Genomic DNA, 19,635 nt, shown 5'->3' on the forward strand with positions numbered 1-19,635 from the left:
AAAAGCCTAAAATTTAATCCCATGCTGCATCCCAACAAGAGACAGAATGTGGGCCACTGATTGGCAGATGAAGGGGTTGGCTTAGTCTTCAAAGGTGTCTGCTGAATTCTACAGAACAAAGTGTGTGGACGGTGATTGTCCCTAGGCATGGCTAAGAGGAAAAAGCTGCACCCCAGCTGCCCAACAGTATCTTTCAATGCACCCCTTTACTTTCTCAATATACAGGTGCTATGTTCAAATACACTTAATCATAAGAATAGATGTTTTGGCAGTATATAATAATTACTGTGAATCTTATGGCTGAAAAACATCTCTATAGCTTAGTTGGTAGAGAGTGAGACTCTTAATTTGAGGGTCGTGGGTTTGAGCCTCAAGTTGAGCAGAAATATTACTGCATTGTAGGGGTTGGACTACATGACCCCCACAATACCTTCCAACTCTATGATTCTATAATCTGGTCAATTTCTTAGTTTAGGTTCTGCTTCCTGGAAATATCTGGTGGACCATTGTGGGAACCTGGTTCTGGACCAAGTAAGCTCTTCATCTGATCCAGAAGGGTTCTGTGTGGGGTTTAACAAATCATGACACTTTACTACAATTATTTCATAAATATAGAATTTGATCCACCAGGCACAGTCTTGAGAAGGCTTATTTGCAATAATGTATTAAATGTGTTGCAGTATGGTGGTTCAGGTTGCCTTCTGATTCCATGACACCTTGGTAACTTGAATGGCACAAGCAGTGACTTGCGCTTCCAAAATTGCAATGTATTTGCAAATGGGACTGGGCCTTCCAGCTCTGCCCTGTTTCCTGGGCAAAACCCCTTGCAGGCTTATTTTTAGGTAAGTTTGACATAAGGTCTAAGATCAGGTTCTGCTCACTGGCTTGGCACGCCAGCACTTGTTGCTGAAAAGCTTTTTGGAATAGCTGATATATGGACAGTCTCTGGGACCTCTCCCTTTCTGGCACTAGCCAAACAAAGCAAGAGAATTTGTGCAGTGCAACTGAAGTATGTTAAGTTGGGGTTTTTGCTAATCAGCCATGCAAAGAGCTGCTGCTGTTTCACTGCTCAGAAGACAGGTTAGAAAAACATGTGGAGTTACCCTGGGAATCTAGTGCTCAATCTTCTGCATTTGTTCATGCAGCAGCCTTTAGCAGTGGGCAATTAAAATAATATTATCTGGTGGTAGTTTTTGTGTGTGAAATCAGTAGTGGAAATAAGAATTGGTTTCTTGGATGCACAACATTCTGTACCCTTAATTGGGAGGAAGTCCCTGTGAAATGAAAAGGCCTTGCTTGCTTATGAGTGAGCATGCATTGATTGCCATGTGAATTTTCTACCTAGTAGAAATTTAAGTAGTTCATGCTGGCTTCTGAAAACTCTTCCTTAGGAACAACATGGCACTCTCTGTAAGTTAGTATGATAAAGTGGGACAGTGTGCACAACAGCAAATTGATATGTGACAACAATCTGCAGACTGCAAAAAAATTACAACGAAGATAAATGTAACGAATTGAGCAAAGTTTGGCACTGAAGATTTCTCAGTGTTTACTTAGCAAAGAACTAAAAAGCCGGAAGCATTGGAGCAGCAGAGGTGTTCTAACATGTATAGATTCCGAAACTCTCCACTGTTTTGGATTAATCTATGTGTGCAAATAGCTACTGTATGCAAAAAGTTATTGTAACACCCACCCCCGGTATTTCTGAATACCACCTTTTGCAATCTTCCATAATATTTCTCTTTCACCTCCTCACTAAGGCTGCCATGCACCATAAGTACCATGCACATTTACTGGGAAGAAGTCCCATTGAATTCAGTAGGACTTACTTCATGCACAGGAATGTGCCAAGTTACAGAAGCAATCAAAAGTTTAGAGGAATGGATTCTCAGTGTGTTGCCTACAAAATGTGTGTGCTTGAGAGGTAAAAAAGGTAAAGGACCCCAGGATGGTTAAGTCCAGTCAAATTCAACTATGGGATGTACTTTCAGGCCAAGGGACAGCTTTTCTGGGTCATGTGGCCAGCATGACTGAACCGCTTCTGGTGCACAGAGCACCGTGACGAGTGCCAGAGCACATGGAAACACAATTTACCTTCCCACTGCAGCAGTACCTATTTATCCACTTGTGCTGGTACGCTTTCGAACTGCTAGGTTGGCGGCCCATCACTTGGATTTGAACTGCTGACCTTATGATCAGCAAGCCCAAGAGCCTCAGTGGTTTAGACCACAGCGCCATTTGTGCCCTTTGTGCTAGAGAGCTGTAATGCAAGGCATAAGATCTTTATTAGGCCTGATGCAGCAAGGGCAACTCATGTATGAAGTAAAATAGGTCTCTATGCATTTATCCATCTGGACTCCACTCTTCTTTATGATGTTCACTATAGCTCAGTCGGTAGAGCATGAGACTCTTAATCTTGGGGTTGTGGGTTCAAGCCTCACATTGGGTGAAAGATTCCTGCATTGCCATGGGGTTGGACTAGATGATCCTCATGGTCCCTTCCAACTCTACAATTCTGTGATTCTGTGGTTTGTCTTTGAAAAGCTATACTGCTTTGACTCTACCAAAATGGAGGTACTCAAGTCAGCTTTGAAGACTGACCATCATGAAAAAACCTTTGCATTTGTTTTAGAAAGTTTGTGTGGATCTAGCCACTTCACAAATGGGGTCACACAGCAATAATCGGTTCAGTGAGGGAGGTACTACAGCTTCAAATGTGGTTGCCTCTGTTTTCACCATTAATGAATTGGCTCCCTTGTATGACTTTATTTAAAATTTATCTAAGACAAATAGTAAAACCCAAAACATGTGGATCTCTCTTGCAGGAAATTTAGTGATACTTAAGTTCTATTGAAATCAGTGTGGATCAAGTTAGTGGTGAGTAGCTTAAGCCCCATCAATTTCAAAGGGGCTTAACTGTGACTAATTTGCTGGGGGTAGTTTGAGTGAGGATGGACTTCCCTAAGAAAGAAGGGAATATATTTCAGACGCATAGCTTCCAAATGCAGAGTTATGCAACAGAATCCATGGATAAATGACAATTTTGCAGTCTGCTAGACAACAGAATAGGTTAAGGAGCCCCGCTGCTAAATCTGGAGCACTTAAGTAGCCTTTTCACATTTTTCATCCAGAAGCCGGTGGAAATATTGCAAGGCTTGATCTGTTAACCATTTGTATCTGGGAATTTCAAAAAGGTGGTCCTTCGCTTTTGGCCCCAGCGCTATGTACAACTGCAACCCCTCCTCTCACTCAGTTGAAACAGCAAGGGGCTTCTCCAACCAGTCTCGAATATTTCTTGTTTCTTATTGTTCTAAGTCTTGACCTCCTGCTTCATCAATCTTGTCCAGACAGACTTTAATTTGTAACATGCTGCTGGCTATCCATTCCCTTTCCAACTTCTGGCTCTCTCTCCCCCCCCCCCCCCCCCGCCGAATTTGGAGGACCCTGTTGTCTTCCTGCAGTGGTCCTGACTTGAGAAATATATGGAAAGAAAACAAAAATTCTTGTTTCTTGGAGAGAGCAGGGGAAGATGGGGGAGACGCCTGGCTTTTGTGCCAAAGAGTAGGTGAATTAGTGTAGAAAGTGCATTGTGATGCGGTTTGCCTGCCTCTTTCAGAAAGTTCTCTCTCTCTCCCTCTTTCGCTCTCTCGCTGCTATGGGGCTGGATGGGGAGCTCACACAGCCTGGCTCCGGCCCCGGAGTCCCTGCTCCTGTTTAATATTCTACTTGCTCCACTGATGTTGTGCTTGGCTCCTGTGGGACTGCAACTCACGGCTTGAAACCGGAGCCAATTTTCTGTCTTAATCTCCGTGTTTTGACTGGAGGCAGATCCAGTTCAGCCCAATCGGGGCTGGTGGAAACAACTACCTAAGAGTCTCGCTCTGTTTCGCTTGGGGAAGGAAAAAAGAAGGGAGGAGGAGTAGGAGGAGTGGGGAAAGAAAGGGGGAAAAAATAAAGGAAGGGGGGGGGGAAGAAAAGCCAGCCTGCCTGCCTGCCACACATAAGAAACACATGCAGGCAATGTCGTTGGCGAGGTCGCTGTGTTTGCGCGAGTGAGACCGGCAGAGTATGCGGAGAGAATAAAGTGATCGCCTGGCAATCTGCGAGCATCCCTCGGATCGGTTTGTTGGCACTTTCTTCTTTCGGGAAAGGAAGAGGGGATCGCCGCTGAGCCGGAGCGCAGAGAGCAGCGGCGAAGGGATTTGGGGGGCAGCCAGTCAGCAAGCAAGCGAGCAAGCAAGAGGCGGCGGGGAGGGGTGGGGTGGGGAGAAGACTTGCCTTTCCGAGTAGAAGGGGCTGCGGCGGTGCTCCGAGCTCACTTACCTGGAAGTAAGGGCCCCCGGAATCCGCGGCACTTACTTCCAACCAAGTGCGTTTGGAGAGGGGCGCGCGGAGAAGGTCAGCTCTTGGGTCTGGTACCGCCCCCCCCCCCCGCGCTCCTTCAGCTGGATCGTGTGTGGTCCCAGGGCAGCCAGGAGTGTGAGCCAGAATCCGTGCCAAGCGAAGACAAGGAAGGCGAAGGAGGAAACCTGGAGCGCGAGAGGGCAAAACCTGGGTGAGAAAAGGCAAAGCAAGAGGCTGGGGAGAGAGAGAGAGAGAGAGAGAGGATCCCTCGGTGGCAGAGGCAGATGCCAGGCTGACTGCGGGGCGCAGGCACGCAATGGCCGCTGATGCCGCTGCCGCTCGGGCAAGGCAGGGCAGGGCAGGGCAAGGGGCGGGCGGCTGCTTGCCTGCCTGACCTGACGGGTCGCGCTCTACCTTTGTCTCCACTTGCAGATCGGAGGCGCCGCTATGACTCTGGTGCTGCCCCTGAGCAGCTTCTGCGAGCCCATTGTCTCCTCCGAAGGAGCCGCCGAGTTCCAGCCGCTGTGGGAGTCGCGCTGTTGCAGCAAGAGCAGCCCCGCCTCGGATGCAGCCGCCGCCGCCGCCAGCAGCAGCAGCAGCAACCCGGGCCAAGCGCAGCCGCTGCCGCCGCCGCCACCGAGCAACGACAGCAGGGCAGCGGCTGGGCAGCCCCCGGCGCCAGGTAAGGAGGTGGCTCAGGGCTTGCAGTCGGTTGCATCAGCATCAAACCACCATCTCCGGCTTCTTTCTCCAAAATCACAACAGTGGTGTGTGTGTAAGTCTGTAGTCATTCTTGGATGCTTACACGAAAGAGATATGGGCAATATATGGCCTTCCCCCTGAGCGCGCGCGCGCCGTGTTATCCTCATAACAACCCCTCGAGGTAGGTCAGGGAGGGACTGAGGGCTCAAGGTCACCCAGTGAATCCTGTGCTGAATAAGGGTCTAAATGCCCACCTTGTCCAGTATCCTCTTTCCAACAGGGGCAAACAAGATGTTCCTGGAAAACCGGTGGCCAGGTCTGAAGACAAGAACCTCCCATTGTTGTCGTCCTCCTCTGGTACACAAGAAGGACACAATCTCTGCACTTGAAGGCTTTGTTCGGGTATCAGGGCTGCTCCCGCTGCTCTGCTCTGTAAGGAGAAGTGTCAGGGCAAAAGCATTTGTGCAGGAATCTTTTGCAGCCACTTAGAACTGCCTTAAGGATTGGCATTTTAGTTATCTGGGGAGGCTAGTTTTGCACCACCTGCTCCAGCGCACTTTTGCAGGTGTTAAGATCTCACTCTGAGCCCCTCCGGTGCGGGAGATAAGTGTGGGACAAAGACTGAAGGTGCCCTGACTCAAACCAGAGGAAATAGATGCTTTGCAGTGGCTTTGAAAAGAAAAGAAAAAATCAAAGAGACTCACCAAATCCCAGAGCTTGCTGTTGGTGGTACAGAGGAGTCCCAGAGCATAAGAGGGAATAATAAAGACAAAAGAGTGTCTTTGGGGCATAGTCCTCACAGAGAGAAGATGAAGCGACAAATCTGTGTCTAGATGATGCTACTTCAGGCTAGGGGTAGGAACTAACATGATTGATGTTCCTCTATACAAGGAAACACACACACAGAGAGAGAGAGAGAGAGAGAGAGAGAGAGAAACTTCAGGTAGATAATCTGGGATGCCATTCAGATCAACTGTAGGTCATTGCTCTCCCTGACATGCCTCTTTTTGGTAGGACTTTATTTTTTGGCCCCAGGGAGTGGCGAATGGACGTGAACTTAATCACAAGAGCTCCTACCTGCAGTCTGAAGTGATGTGGTCTAGAGATGATTTTACTACCTCATCATGCATCTGAGAACCAGTCTTCTGTATTTGCAGTCTCTTAGTGCACACAGAGCATCCTTTCCACATCGCTGAAGGCCTTACACATTATGTCAATTGGGTGGCTGTCTCTCTCTCTCTCTCTCTCTCTCTCTCTCTCTCTCTCTCTCTCTCTATATATATATATAAATAAATGTAGACCTAGGCATGGCTTGTGGGAGATTTCCACACTGGGGCCACAGTACACAGGGCAGGGGAGGTCTAACCTTTTTCTCCCCAAGTGCAATCCTGGAGGGGGGAAAAACCCATTCACTACAAAAAGACATAGAAAAAAGTTTCCATTGATGCACATGTAAATTCAGTCCTTGCTCCTACATACCTAGGATTAAATTGCCACCCCCCCCCCATATGCCTGCAAGCTGCACAATTAAGATAACATGTAACATGTAGGCCCTGGGTTTCCACAACATGTCCTATCTGCAATCTGAGTTCAGGGCAAAACTTTGCGGATTTCAGGCACAACGCTATAATTTATAGGAAGATTTGAATACATCATGGTCCCATGGTCTAGACCAGCCTTTGCTAACCTGGTGCCCTCCAGATGTTTTGGATTACAACCCCCACCAGCCCCATCCAGTTGTCAGAAGTTGGTCTAAATAATCCCCTCTCATTCTATTCTTATGGACACAACAAGAGAAGTAAGGAACTGCTGGTGGAATTGTGGTTTATTCTAGCCAAAGTTACTTAAAAGAAATCAGAGTCAGACAGATCCAGTTTTGTTGAATAATTCTGCTTAAAATTAAAACTCCCCAGATGTTGATGTAAATGTGGAGCTGTGGATAGTTATGAAATAAAATTGGAGGCTTTTAAGGCCTTGAATACAAAGAAGGTTGAAAGGAGAGGGGAGTGCGTGAGTCCAAAATTACCCAAAGAGATAATTCCTGATCACTTAGCCATGGTTTAGATGATCATCTAAACTGGATCATCTAAACTTGGATACGCTAGGCTAGTGTTTCTCAAACTTGAGTCTCCAACTATTGTTGGACTACGACTCCCATCATCCCTTGCTAGCAGGTCAGGGATGATGGGAGCTGTAGTCCAACAACAGCTGGAGACTCAAGTTTGAGAAACACTCTGCTAGGCCTTACTTACAAGTAACTATAGATGTGGAAGGGCAAATTGTGTTTTCTTCAGCGTGTTTAGAGACACTGAGCCTGCACATGCACCACACAGTTAAAGCACACACACCCTCAAAAGGATCCTGGGAACTGTAATTTACCCCTCACAGAGCTACAATTCCCAGCACCCTAAACATACTATAGTTTCCAGGATTCTTGGTGTGGGTGTGTGCACTCTTAATATATGGTGTGTATGCAGCCTTAGTCTACTTTGCTTTGAAATGCCATTCTTTGGCTATCTAAAAAGGCCTGGTTCTAAATATATTTGAGAAAAAGCCGGGGGGGGGGGGGGAGGATAAGATTAAAATTCTAAATTGATAACTGTAACTGTAACTGTAGAACTAGCTAGTTTTCAATACTGGTGATTGCTTAAATGTTTTTATATTTTGCCTGCAGCCATTGCATGAGCTTGTTGGCTAACTGTCAGTACAGTCTTTTTTAATAAACTAACTAACTAACTAACTAACTAACTAACTAACTAACTAACTAACTAAAAGTCACTAACTAACATGCCACATGTAGACTTGGGGGTGTTCTGCTGCAAAGGAAACTAGATGCCACCCGGTTTGTCTTGCACATCATTTATTGGAGGTTGAAATTAACACTAGGAGGAAAATGCAATAAACCCCAAACAGGTGGCCATATTAAGTGCTAGGCAGTAATTAAAATTTCACTCTCAATGGTAGCATATGGTTTGATTGGAGTATTGTGACCCAGGCTAGATTACAGTATCCATTGGTCTCAAAAGAGCTCAAAGTAATTACATTTTTGGCTACCTGTTCCAAATAACTTCCTTTCTATTGGGCTTAAAGGGCACCATCCCAAGTTGGTTATTACAGCAAATTATGCTTATTTGATAAATAAATTACAAATTGGATTTGTCTTCCCATGAGCCCAGCATTTTTTTCTTGCCAGAGGAGGGTGATGTAAGTGTACTGTTGTTAAGAATTGAATTTTTTGGGGGGTAGGGGTGACTAAAAAAACCTCTGGCACTTTAGTTATTAAAATCAAATTCTTGATTAACGTAGCATTAATTTTCACAGGTAGCAGCCCACTTAACTACATCCATTAATAATTCCCCTTCCCAATAATTTGGAGAGTTGTCTCAGCCTTTTCCAAGAAAGTTAAGCCAAACTTATAAATCTTTAGCAACTAATACTTATGCTACCAATGCATTAAACTTAATCAGCCCTGTCTAATTCCTCGAACTACTACAGAGTGTAGTCATGAACGTTGCAGTTTTTCAAATGGCTTGAACAGACAGAATGAATGTTTCCTTGAAGTCAAGTATGCAAAGGGTGCTTAAGCTCATGTGACAACTGTGCTTAAATAAACAGACTTGTTTCCTAAACGGTCTTGCAGCACAACCCTTCATTGCCTGCAGCATTTTCTCACAAAAACTATTATTAAACTGAATTTCTGTTTTGTTAATGCTGTATAAGCATATAAAGAAATATGTAGTAGAGTTCTGATGCACTGGGGAAGAAACGGATAAGGCTTTTCTTCTACTTTTTGTTTTTTGGAGTGGGGGGGACCTCAGACAGATTGCTACATGCTATTTATTTTCTCACAGGATCTCACCACAGAGGAATTTCAAATCCTGTAACAACATCCAAGATCACGTACTTTAAAAGGAAATATGTGGAAGAGGAGGACTTCCACCCCCCACTCAGCAGCTGTACACCTAAAGTAAGTTTCAGAGAGCAATCTTTAGGAATCTGCCTTGAAGCCGAATGCAACATACATGTGGATCCCAGCTAGCAATCAACCCAGGCACGGCTTAGCTTCAGCAGAGTGGCACCCTTGTGGGCCTTCAGACTCTACTGTGTTCCACTGCATACTCCATCTGGGTTACGTCCATATTTCAGTTCCTTTTTTGTTTTTTGTGTTTTTAAATATACCTGTATCTGCTTTCCCTCCACTTGCACTCAACTAGTATGATGATTTGAATAGCTGTCACTTTTGCTTTCTTTACGACAATCAGATATAGACACCCTGAACGCTTATACAGCCGTACAGTCATATCTCAAGTTGAATGTGCTTCGGGTTGAGCTCATTCGAGTTGCGCTCCGCGGCAACCCGGAAGTAATTGAGCTCTTTACTTCCGGATTTTGCCGCTTGCGCATGTGCAGACGCTCAAAATGATGTCACGTGCATTCGCGGAAGCGGCGAAACGCGACGCGCCGTTGCATCTTGCGTTCTCACTGGGACACTCCTGGCATTCTTCTTGCTGCTCCCGATCTGCTGGATGGCAAATGCCCATGGTGTCCAAGGGAAACAGGAGTAAACCAGGAGTAAAACAGAACAAAAAGCTGTGTCCCTGGCTTCCACCTTTGCAATCCACCACTGCTACCACTCCCAATTCTGCTGCATTGCATGATCTTCCTCCCCCACAATATTGATTCCCCATTACCTAGCACATCAAGATGGTGGTAGCCAAAGACATTTTGGAGGCTGGGGCAAAGCATACAAATGTCACCTTGTTCAATGGCATGAAATATATATATATATATACGCACACACATATATATATAAAATAGCCAACAAAACAATTGAGAATTTGCTGTTATTTAATGGTGCCCCCAAATCTACCGCCTGATGTAGGCTGCTTCGCCTGGCCTAAATTGTAGGATGAAACTTGGGCAAAATATCCTGGGTAAGGACTGACTGATCCCATTTAGATAAATCTGGGAAATGCCTGGTCACAGATTTTACTGATGGTGAGGGAAGGAATGGGATGGAAGCATGGGAAGATCCTGAATCCAGATGTCCAGATGCCAGATGTCCAAGCTAAATCTCAACTCAGCCAAAAACACATTGGACAGCCTTAACCTTCAGCTGCAGCTCCTTGCACCTAACTAGAGCCCACCTTAAGGGGTTGTTGTAAGAATCATGAGAGCCAGTTTACATCTTAGAATGGCTGTGCATTGGTGGACAGGAAGCAATTGCAGATGGAAGGAAGTTTACAAAAAGGGGTTTTCCCCATCACTTTCTCCCCAGTGTCCTGCTCTGAGCCCCTTGAAAGCTTTTCTCGAGGGTCAGTGAATCCTCTTGAAGAGTAGGAATAGGGTTTGCAGACCCTGCTGAGGAGGGAGCAGAATTCACCCATAACTGATCAGAGTAGAGCCAGCTTCTATGACTTTTAGTATATGTTTTGTCTTTTTTATGCTGCGAACTGCCCTGAGATCTATGGACAAAGGGTGGTATACAAATTTAATTGATATTGATAATGGTAATAATTCTCCTTCCATAGCATCCAGTTGTGCCCCTTCTGCTATTGTTCAAGGGTTAGGTGTTTATTTATTGTGACAGGCCATTGCTTTACATTTTACTCTGCTGAAGGCTCAGCAATTCAGATAGCCACAATAACATTAAAAAGCAACTTTGTTTTCCATTTACATACTATTTATCTTTGGGACACGTAGCAAATGCTGCTGTTGTTGCGGTCCTTGTTACTATATCCCACAAATTCCATTTGTGGCAAAACGTCTGCAAAGGGAAGTTTTAATGTAATATGTAGCTTTGCTTCACCATACTCATAAAACTCCAGAGCAAGAAAAAAACAACAAACCACCACCACATATACCTGTTTCCTGTTCCTGATGGCATTAGCTGAAATATGAAATGTTTGAGAGACAATGGGCTAAAAAACTGAAACAAAAACATGTGACTTTGTTCCCCAAAAGCAGATTTACAGAATAGCTCATCATAGTGAATGAAAAAAATGGAATACTGTATAGCTAAAAGTGCCACTGTAAAGGAATAGTCCTGAAGATCACTCCCAGTGGATATCAAACTTTCTAGTTTCTGAATCATAGTAGGTGTCAGTATTAGGAAAGCAGTGTTTTGCAGAATACCCACTGTTTAGATACACAGTTCTTACCTAATTTATTGTTCACTCCCACCCCTCATGAGATCAGGTAGCAATTTTGCAGACCTTGCAACTTAGATCTTTCTTTTTAGCCTACTGAAAATATACTACGGAGAGCAAATTAATGTTAAGAGCATTGCAAGCTTGCCACATTGCCCAGACATCTGGAAAATTAAGCTTTAAGCCCAGGGGAATGTTGGATTCTATGCTTCATGTGCATCATGACCTTTTTGCTAAGTAAGGTTGCCAAATGTGATGGTGATTTTTGTAAAGCAGATAGTTTTCCACTGGGAACTGGACAGAGACCAGCAGATAGTTTCACAGAAAGCTTTGCAGCCTGCCAGATATTTGTTGGTTTCTAGTCATGGCAATACTGACTGCAGCTGAACCAGGGACTATGAGAGGTCTTTAAAAAACCCAAGAAAAAACCACCACTGAGTGCATACAATGAACTTCTTGTATAAAACTGTGTTTATTTCAGAAACAATATTTCTGAATTACTTCATCTTTTTTTCACTTATAGCGTGCTTTTTTTTGCATTGCATATTTCCCCTAGAAATAGCCGTTTGTTAGAAATTAATAATGAATTCCGTTTCAAAGTGGGATAGTGCAAAGCCTGGAACTAGTTTCTAAAGCACCAGAAGTGTTGTCAAGATGCACAGAAGGTTTTGCTCAAAGGGAAAGGGTGCTGCATTGTTTTGAGAGAGGCTATGAGAAAAATGGACCTTATTATCTCCATAGGAAAGATTTTTCCTCTCTGCCAAAATTCTTTGGCCACAAGGGAAAATCGGAACAAGAAAAACAAGACACAGAGAGGAATATCTTTTTCTTCTCATACAATATTTGCGTATGTTTTGGCTTATCTTAATCTATCAAGAGAGGAAGAAAGGAGGCAATTGTGCCAAGAGCAAATCTATGGGCTGGTAGCCCACGCTTCCTTCGCCAAGGCTTCTGAACTTGAAGAAATTCTCTGGAGCTTTCCCCACTCTAGCCTGCTGCATAATTAAATAGATGACATCACTTCCTGTTTTCTGTATCTGCTTCTGCTCATATGCAAACAGCAAGAAGCCGCTTCACAAAACAGGAAGTGACAGTGTACCTTCAGGTGGCAGGAAGAAAACAGTGGCGCCATTAGGACCAGACTTTGTGGTGTAAATCGAGGAACCCACAGACCAGGGCAGGGGCTAATGACCACCAGAGACAACAGCAGCAGATGATGGGGCAGAAGGTTGCAGCAGGAAACAGGCACAGTGACAGCACCTGTCACAGAGTTTTGGATTTGATATCCCGCTTTATCACTACCCTAGGGAGTCTCAAAGCGGCTAACATTCTCCTTTTCCTTCCTCCCCCACAACAAACACTCTGTGTGGTGAGTGAGGCTGAGAGACTTCAGAGAAGTGTGACTAGCCCAAGGTCACCCAGCAGCTGCATGTGGAGGAGCGGGGACACGAACCCGGTTCACCAGATTACGAGTCCACTGCTCTTAACCACTACACCATGCTGGCTCTCACAGCTGACACCAGTTGCCACATTACTTTTTCTTTCTTTTTTAATACAATTTGTTTTTTGTGGGTTGAGGAGGTTCCAGGCATGTCCATCACCATCCTTTCCCTGGAATGCTTCTAGAAAACCATTGGGGAAGGTACTGCAGCGAAAAGGGGAACATGGTGAAAGTAATCTTCCCTCTTTTCCAGCATGAATTCCTGCGGGATTGCAGTCCCTTTGGCAAACAGAAGGGCAGCTCTATGCCTTATGATAGGAACATATAGATACTTAAGGGTTGCTGAGTTCATAGTATCAGAATTGTAGTGCTGGATGAGACCCCAAGGACCAGCTACTTCAGCCCTCTGCAATGCAGGAATCTGAACTAGACCATACACAACAGACAGCCTCTGCTTAACCTCTGCTTAAAAAACTCCAAGGAAGGAGAGTCTCTTGAGAGTCTGTTATGGGTATGAAATTAGCCTGTGTATTAAGGAAAGAAGCTTTTTTCCAGATAAAAACATCTCTGGTTAAATTAACCCTCTGGTTAATTCACGTTCCTGCAAATCTCATTTGAGTCATTTCTTCATTAGAAATATTTTTCCCCTGCCATGGAAGCTAACGATTGTTGGAGGAAGTATGGAACTGCTCAAAAGTACAGATAATTTTTGGTTTGTTTCAGTTTTTCCCCTTTCTGCATATATACTATTCTCCACAAGGATACAGTTGGCTCAAGAAGATTCCTCACAGCTGAACTAACATTGAAAAATGTCAATATCCCAGCACTGGAGCACAGGAACATAGGAAGCTGCCTTATTATAATTCAGACTGTTGGTTCTTCCAGCTCAGTACACACCTGGTAGCAGCTCTCCGGGGTTTCAGACAGAAGTCTTTCCCCAATCCTACCTGGAGATGCCTGGGATTGAACCTGGGACCTTCTGCATGCAAAACAGATGCTCTACCACTAGGCTACAGCCCTTCTCCTGGGACCATATGGTCTCGATTCCTTCAGATCTTGGCTATTGACTAACTAGCTTTCCTGGGCTGCACTTTGGTAATGACAAGCCCACTAATCAGCTACTAGTTTGGGGGAGTTGAATGTGCTGGAGGGCAGGGCGGAGAAGTCTTAAAACAGGCATGTTCTAAGTCTGTTTTGGGGGCCTAATCCGGCCTGCTGGTGTAATCCCTGCCCCTGTGGCAATTTATTTCCTGGGGGGAAATCCCCAAAATAGCTCAACAACTTCAATCCTCAAAGAAGCTCAACAACTTTGGGGTAAATTTGTAAAAAAAGGCTCAACAACTTTGGGGTAAAATCGTAAAACTTCAATCCTAAAAGAAAGGTCAATAACCATGGCTGGCCCTCATGCTTGTTCACTTCATTAAATCTGGCCCTCTTTGAAAAATGTTTGGGCACCCCTGTCTTAAAATAAATATGACTGCCCTAAGTGTTAAATGATGGTCAGACAGGTAGAATCTCAACAACATGTTTCAGCTGATCTGCATTACACCCATCTTAATCATCATCATCATCATCATCATCATCGCTGATCTGGCTGGGTTTCCCCAGCCACTCTGGGTGGCTCCCAACAGAATATTAATAATTTGTTGTTGTTATCTCCTCTCTCTTTCATCTGTAGACGATATCCGTCTTTGAGGAGCGGGCGCATATCCTTTACATGTCTTTGGAAAAACTGAAGTACATTGACGACCCCGAAGTCTACTTAAGGAGATCCGTCCTCATAAACAATTTAATGAAGAGAATTCATGGGGAAATTATCATGCAAAACAACTGGTGCTTCCCTGCTTGCTCCTTTGGGGGCCCCTCTGCCCAGGAGTGGTTTGTTTCTCATGACTGTCCTTATAGAAAACGCCTTCGGATGGCAAGGGAGGACTGCGAAAAGATCCACACCTGCTGTTTTTACCAAGAATGCAACAGCCACTATTTAAGTTTGCCATTGTCTGCTAATTCTGCAATGGGAAATTCCTCTTCTTCTTCCTCCTCCTCCTCCTCTTCTTCCTCCTCCTCCTCTTCCTCCTCCTCCTCCTCTTCGATATCTATGCCAAGTTGTTCCCAACAGGCGGAATATGGTGTTGGCAGCACCCCAGTTTACCGGAGCGATGATCAGATACACATCAATGAAATTTTCATTACTAATGCTGGGCTGCATGGGAACCAGGACAAGACCGTATTAACCGATGAGAAAGGAAGCCACGATATAGAACGAGACCGTGCCTCAGATTGGGAGCCTATGAAAAGTGACCATGGCATTGCATGTAAAAGCAAATGTTATGATTATTTTGAGACGGGGCGTGCTGACAAGAGCAACATGAACGAATCTTGGAAGAAATCCTTACGGAAAAGGGAATGCTTACCAGGTGGCAAAATATGTTGCAGTAAAGGAAGTAAAATATGAACCACCTTCCTAATAACTGCAGTTCTAAAGCACGCACAAGCATGTTGAATTTATCGAACAATATTTCATTCCGGATGAATTTTTCTGATACTTTTATACCGCCAATACAATCATATCACAAGCTTCATGGATAGTTTAAAGGACTTGGCAGCAGAGTGTGTTGGAGCGTATGTATGTATGGTCTGCATCGCAGAGCTATTGATACATATATGGAATCTTCATAAAGAGCTCAGTTGAATTGCAATGTGTATTTTAGCTTTTGTCGCTGAGGAAAACCAATAAACCAGATGGAGAAAACACACAACCCTTTTCACCTAGCCCCCTGGGGAGTCTGACATGTATTAAGAGGAATCTCCTTTGTGCATATCAATTAATTATATATCTGATAAACAAATTATTACCAGCAAAGGGGGAGGTCTACTTCTTGCCCAAGAATAATGGCCGTGAGAAAGAGTAGGGAGAGTTGAAGAGGAAAACACCCATATCGTTATCTAGTATTGATACCATTCAGATGTATTTATGTGTCTGGTTCAAGTGACCCAACTGGTTGCAATAAGACCTTTTATGGAATCTTAATCTGAAGCAAACAGTTCCAGCACATGCACAGTTTTCAGCTAACTTGCAAGAATGAGTGAGCCTTATGGTGGTTTGTTGCTATAAAGGGCAGAATTTCTTTGGTGCCTTACTTTTTAATCTTAATTTTTCCAGGGTGAAAATTAAGTTGTTGTTGTTGTTTTTTTTAAAAAACAAACAAACAAACGAAAACAGAAACAGCTTCAGCAGGGATGTAACCTAAACAGGAAATAAAATAATAATAACAGGGTGGATCGAATATTATTAGAAACCTGTATCCTTTGAAATACTGTGTTTGATTTCCTATTCAAATGCATCTATTCTTCGTTTTTGCTCAATTGCTTTTTGATTTGCCATAGTTAGGAAGGATTGAAGAAGAAGAAGAAACAATAGAGAGATGTCTCTTGTAAACAAGCATTAGCGGCTTGAACATTTCTATGGCAACTGTCTGTTGCTGTGATTTTTCCCTTTTTTTCCTGGTATAATGAAGTTCATGAACCAGTGGCATGCTTTATACTTTATTCTGTTTCACATCATTTTCTCTCTTTAAAATTGTAAAGAGCATGTACTGGGGTTTCATATAACTTTAGGGGTTTTTTTTTATTTTGGGGAAGAAAAGCACAATGTTACTAAATGATGTGGTGATATAAGATTTTATCTGAAATGAATGTAAGGGTTTTAATTTTTTTTTTAAAAGATTATCTTGGAGAAACAGGGGGGATAATCTTCAATTGTAAGAAGCACATTTTGTTCATTTTCAGGTGTCTTCAATTTAAAACACACATTTTGAGCAGGATCTGGCTGAAGTTCAGCCCGTTTGAATCCCACACGTAACAGGGGGAGGGTTAGGCACACCATGAATTTTGCCCCACTGAAATCGCCAAGATATTTTGATTGCTGAAAGAACCAACCAACCAGATTGGGGGGGGGGGGAAACACCCAACTCTTTACATTTATGCTCCCCACGGGAGAGGAAGACCTGAATTAAGAGCAATCTTAATTTTAGCACAACGCTTAACTGTGACTGAATCTTGCCCTTGTTTTTGTTTAGGGGCAAATGAAGAGCTTCCTTTAACTAAGACTTAATCTATATTTCAGTCACCACATACTTCCAAATTATCAGCAGGGTACACACACCCCACACACCCCACACAAAAGAAAGGGGGGTGTTTGATCTTCAAGGCCTGTTTGCTGTTCCCTTAAACCTCTATTTTTTATTCCCAGTGCAATAGCCACATGGATTACTCAAATAACTATGGGCACTTCCAGATTGTGCTATTTTCGAGTGGGATTCAATCATGTACCAGCAGATTCAGATTGTGCTGTTGATTTAACCTGCAAATCCCCCACCTGCAAATTCAGACTTTTTGTAATATGGAAAGTGATGGGGAAATGTGCTGGAAAACGTCTAACCTACCGTAAACAAACTGGGGTGAAGGCACAATAAATAGATCATCGGAAGGTGACTTATATAGTATCTCTCAAATCTCTCATTCCTCACCCTACAGTCTACAGGTTGCAGACAAAAGGGCCAAGTGAGGCTAACTAACTATTCAGCAGCTCCTGTTCCCCTATGGGCACACTTTTGATGCAGTTCTCAGCCAGGATGTGATGGGAAGGACTTCTGCCAGAGGGCTGCTGCCAGCCAGAGCATACAATATTTGGCAAGATGGATACAGTGTCTGGCATGGTATAAGGCACTTCCTATGCTCAGGTTTGACCTGAGAACCCGTTGCAGATATGGAAGGTCCATTGTAGCTACTCAAAATAGATCCCAGGGATTATCTGTATGGTGGTGGCCTAGGTACCTGCAACTAGCAACCAGTGAGAATTTCCCCTGGTTTTATTTTAACAGTGGAACTGGGAGCTCACTGTAGGGACAAAGCTGAAAATGTGGTAGGGATTTTAAACCAATTTGAAATATGTAGGGTTCAGGAATGTGAGTGGGCAGTGCAGTGGGTGACCTTGCTGTGCCGGTATCTGTTTGTGACACCCATGGGCCACCAGGTTAGCCAAGCTGTTATGCTCCCACAGCTGCTGCAAGCCAGAGCTGAGCAGGGGAAGAAGGATAATATGGGTGGATTTTAACAGGGCTTCCAAATCTGAGAACGTGGGACCAGTCATAGAACTACACAAGCAAGCAGATGGGGCAGGTGAGGGACACTCCAACAGCTGGGAAGGGATGCAAAGCAGGAAGCTCAAGACCTTAGGAGCCAGCCATGAAGAAACAAGTCCTTGACCAGGGACAACTTCATTACGGATTTCAGTGTTTTCTTTTGTTCTATTCCACCCACCCTCCTGCATTCTTTTTAAAACACCTAGGTGAGATTGCACAGTAGACCAACACATTCTGTTGTCATCGTTAACAGCTTGTCATTTGCATAAGGTATGATTGGGTTGAAGATATTTCTACCTTTCTTGGGTGTATTTCTTGGAAATACAAAGACAAAATTCTGCAGAGAATTAAATATAACCTTTATCTATGCCAAAAGCAAGAAATTTGCATGGATGATCAATTCTAATATTTTTAAAAATTATCCTACCTTATTTCTCCAAGACAAAAGCATTTTTAAAAATTGCTATCAATATTAAATATAGGTCTCATTCATACAGTGTATGAGTAGGATCATTTAGTCATTTGTCCACATGGACCATTTTTTTTTAATTGCTGATTTTTCTTGTGTTTATATTCAGTTGAGAATAGAAAAATCTGTTCTTTTCCAGTATATGTCAAACATCTGATGTTTTAAGCTTAGATATTTAGGTACTTGTATACTAAGTGGTGTTGTAGTAAAGTGAGTTTTTTTTCTTGATATATATTTATTAAAATGATTAAAAAAATCATTTTGATTTAAAACCTTTAAATGTGGTGGTTGTTTATTTCGCCATCGAGAAACAGCATTTAAGTGAAATGTTTCTGTGGGCAAAATATATGGCTAATTCTGTTCCTTTTGGCTAGATCAACCCAAGGATTAAATTTCAGATCACTTTGGTATGTCAATCTATTATGCCCACTTTATATATTGATAAATGCCTCTTGCAGTTTGCAAGCACTGAGACTTTCCAGCTAAAACGGATAATCCCTCTTTCCCTTTTCCTTAATCTGATAATTGTCGACAACATGTGTACATGAAAATTGCCCCAGATTTGGACACCAAATTCCCTTCTTCTAATGTGAGGCTGCTTTGCAATTCCCACCGCTCAACAATGTGTCCCCATTTTGCTTTTTCCCATGTGGGAATGAAGGCCAAAATCAGTGGTGCATCTTGGGGTTTCAAATTTCAGTGGCACCCTGTGCGACACCAAAATTCAGCACCCCTTCGAACTGGTTGTGCTCCCCTAACTCCACCTCTGCCACTCTTATGAAGCAGAATTAATACTGTTGTTTAAATTTCATGGGGAAGATGTCAGACATTTCCAGTAACTGGAAGCCTCATTCTGAGGAACCACTCACTTCATTAGTGGGGCTAAACCAGTGAGGCCTACCCCTGATCACACATACTCTGCCTAGCTCCAACTGTGCACAGATAGCAGAGTTGGGGCCAGCCAAATTTTGTGATCTTAGGGGCAGAACTAGCTGGCAAAGCCCCATTCCACAGCTTACACTTCAACAGAAGGTGTGAGTAGTTTGCTGGAACAGGGCTAAATTATCTTGGACTACATAATTATGGGTACTAAGCTTCTGCCCTGATGAGGAAATCCATACAAATTGGGATGATTCTAGATGGCCCATGAGGGGATTTGAACTCATGGAATCTCCTGCTCATGGAATAGGGAGGAGGCGAATCCATTTCTGCAGGTGACAGCCTCCATTGGATTAGCAACCTTTTTGTAAACATAATGTCCTCTGAAATTCAGGAAAGGAGACTCCATTCCCTCTAAATTGGATTGGCAGAACAAAACATTAGAATATGCAGAGTTAGCAAGATTAGCAGCAAGATTCAGAGATTATACAGACCAATATTTAACAG

The 19,635-nt window shown here is 43.6% G+C and overlaps 1 protein-coding gene across 3 annotated transcripts in view; it reads left to right on the forward strand.

The window, feature by feature from the left end:
- The window catches only part of SERTAD4 (SERTA domain containing 4), a 28,314-nt gene extending 9,785 nt beyond the window's left edge, over nucleotides 1-18,529 (forward strand). The window contains exons 1-4 of one of the 3 annotated variants that reach the window (XM_028724735.2): nucleotides 3,949-4,121; nucleotides 4,777-5,026; nucleotides 8,898-9,013; nucleotides 14,315-18,529. In XM_028724735.2, the coding sequence (XP_028580568.2) occupies nucleotides 4,792-5,026; nucleotides 8,898-9,013; nucleotides 14,315-15,091 (1,128 nt within the window). In that variant the 5' untranslated portion in view covers nucleotides 3,949-4,121; nucleotides 4,777-4,791 and the 3' untranslated portion in view covers nucleotides 15,092-18,529. Of the gene's footprint in view, nucleotides 1-3,948; nucleotides 4,122-4,268; nucleotides 4,556-4,776; nucleotides 5,027-8,897; nucleotides 9,014-14,314 lie in introns of those variants that run through there. The other 2 variants (XM_028724736.2, XM_028724734.2) reach the window with 2 other exon arrangements.
- The last annotated feature ends 1,106 nt before the right edge of the window (nucleotides 18,530-19,635 follow it).

The sequence above is a fragment of the Podarcis muralis genome, chromosome 3, assembly GCF_964188315.1.
Source record: "Podarcis muralis chromosome 3, rPodMur119.hap1.1, whole genome shotgun sequence".
In the NCBI taxonomy this organism is placed as follows: Eukaryota; Metazoa; Chordata; class Lepidosauria; order Squamata; family Lacertidae; genus Podarcis; species Podarcis muralis.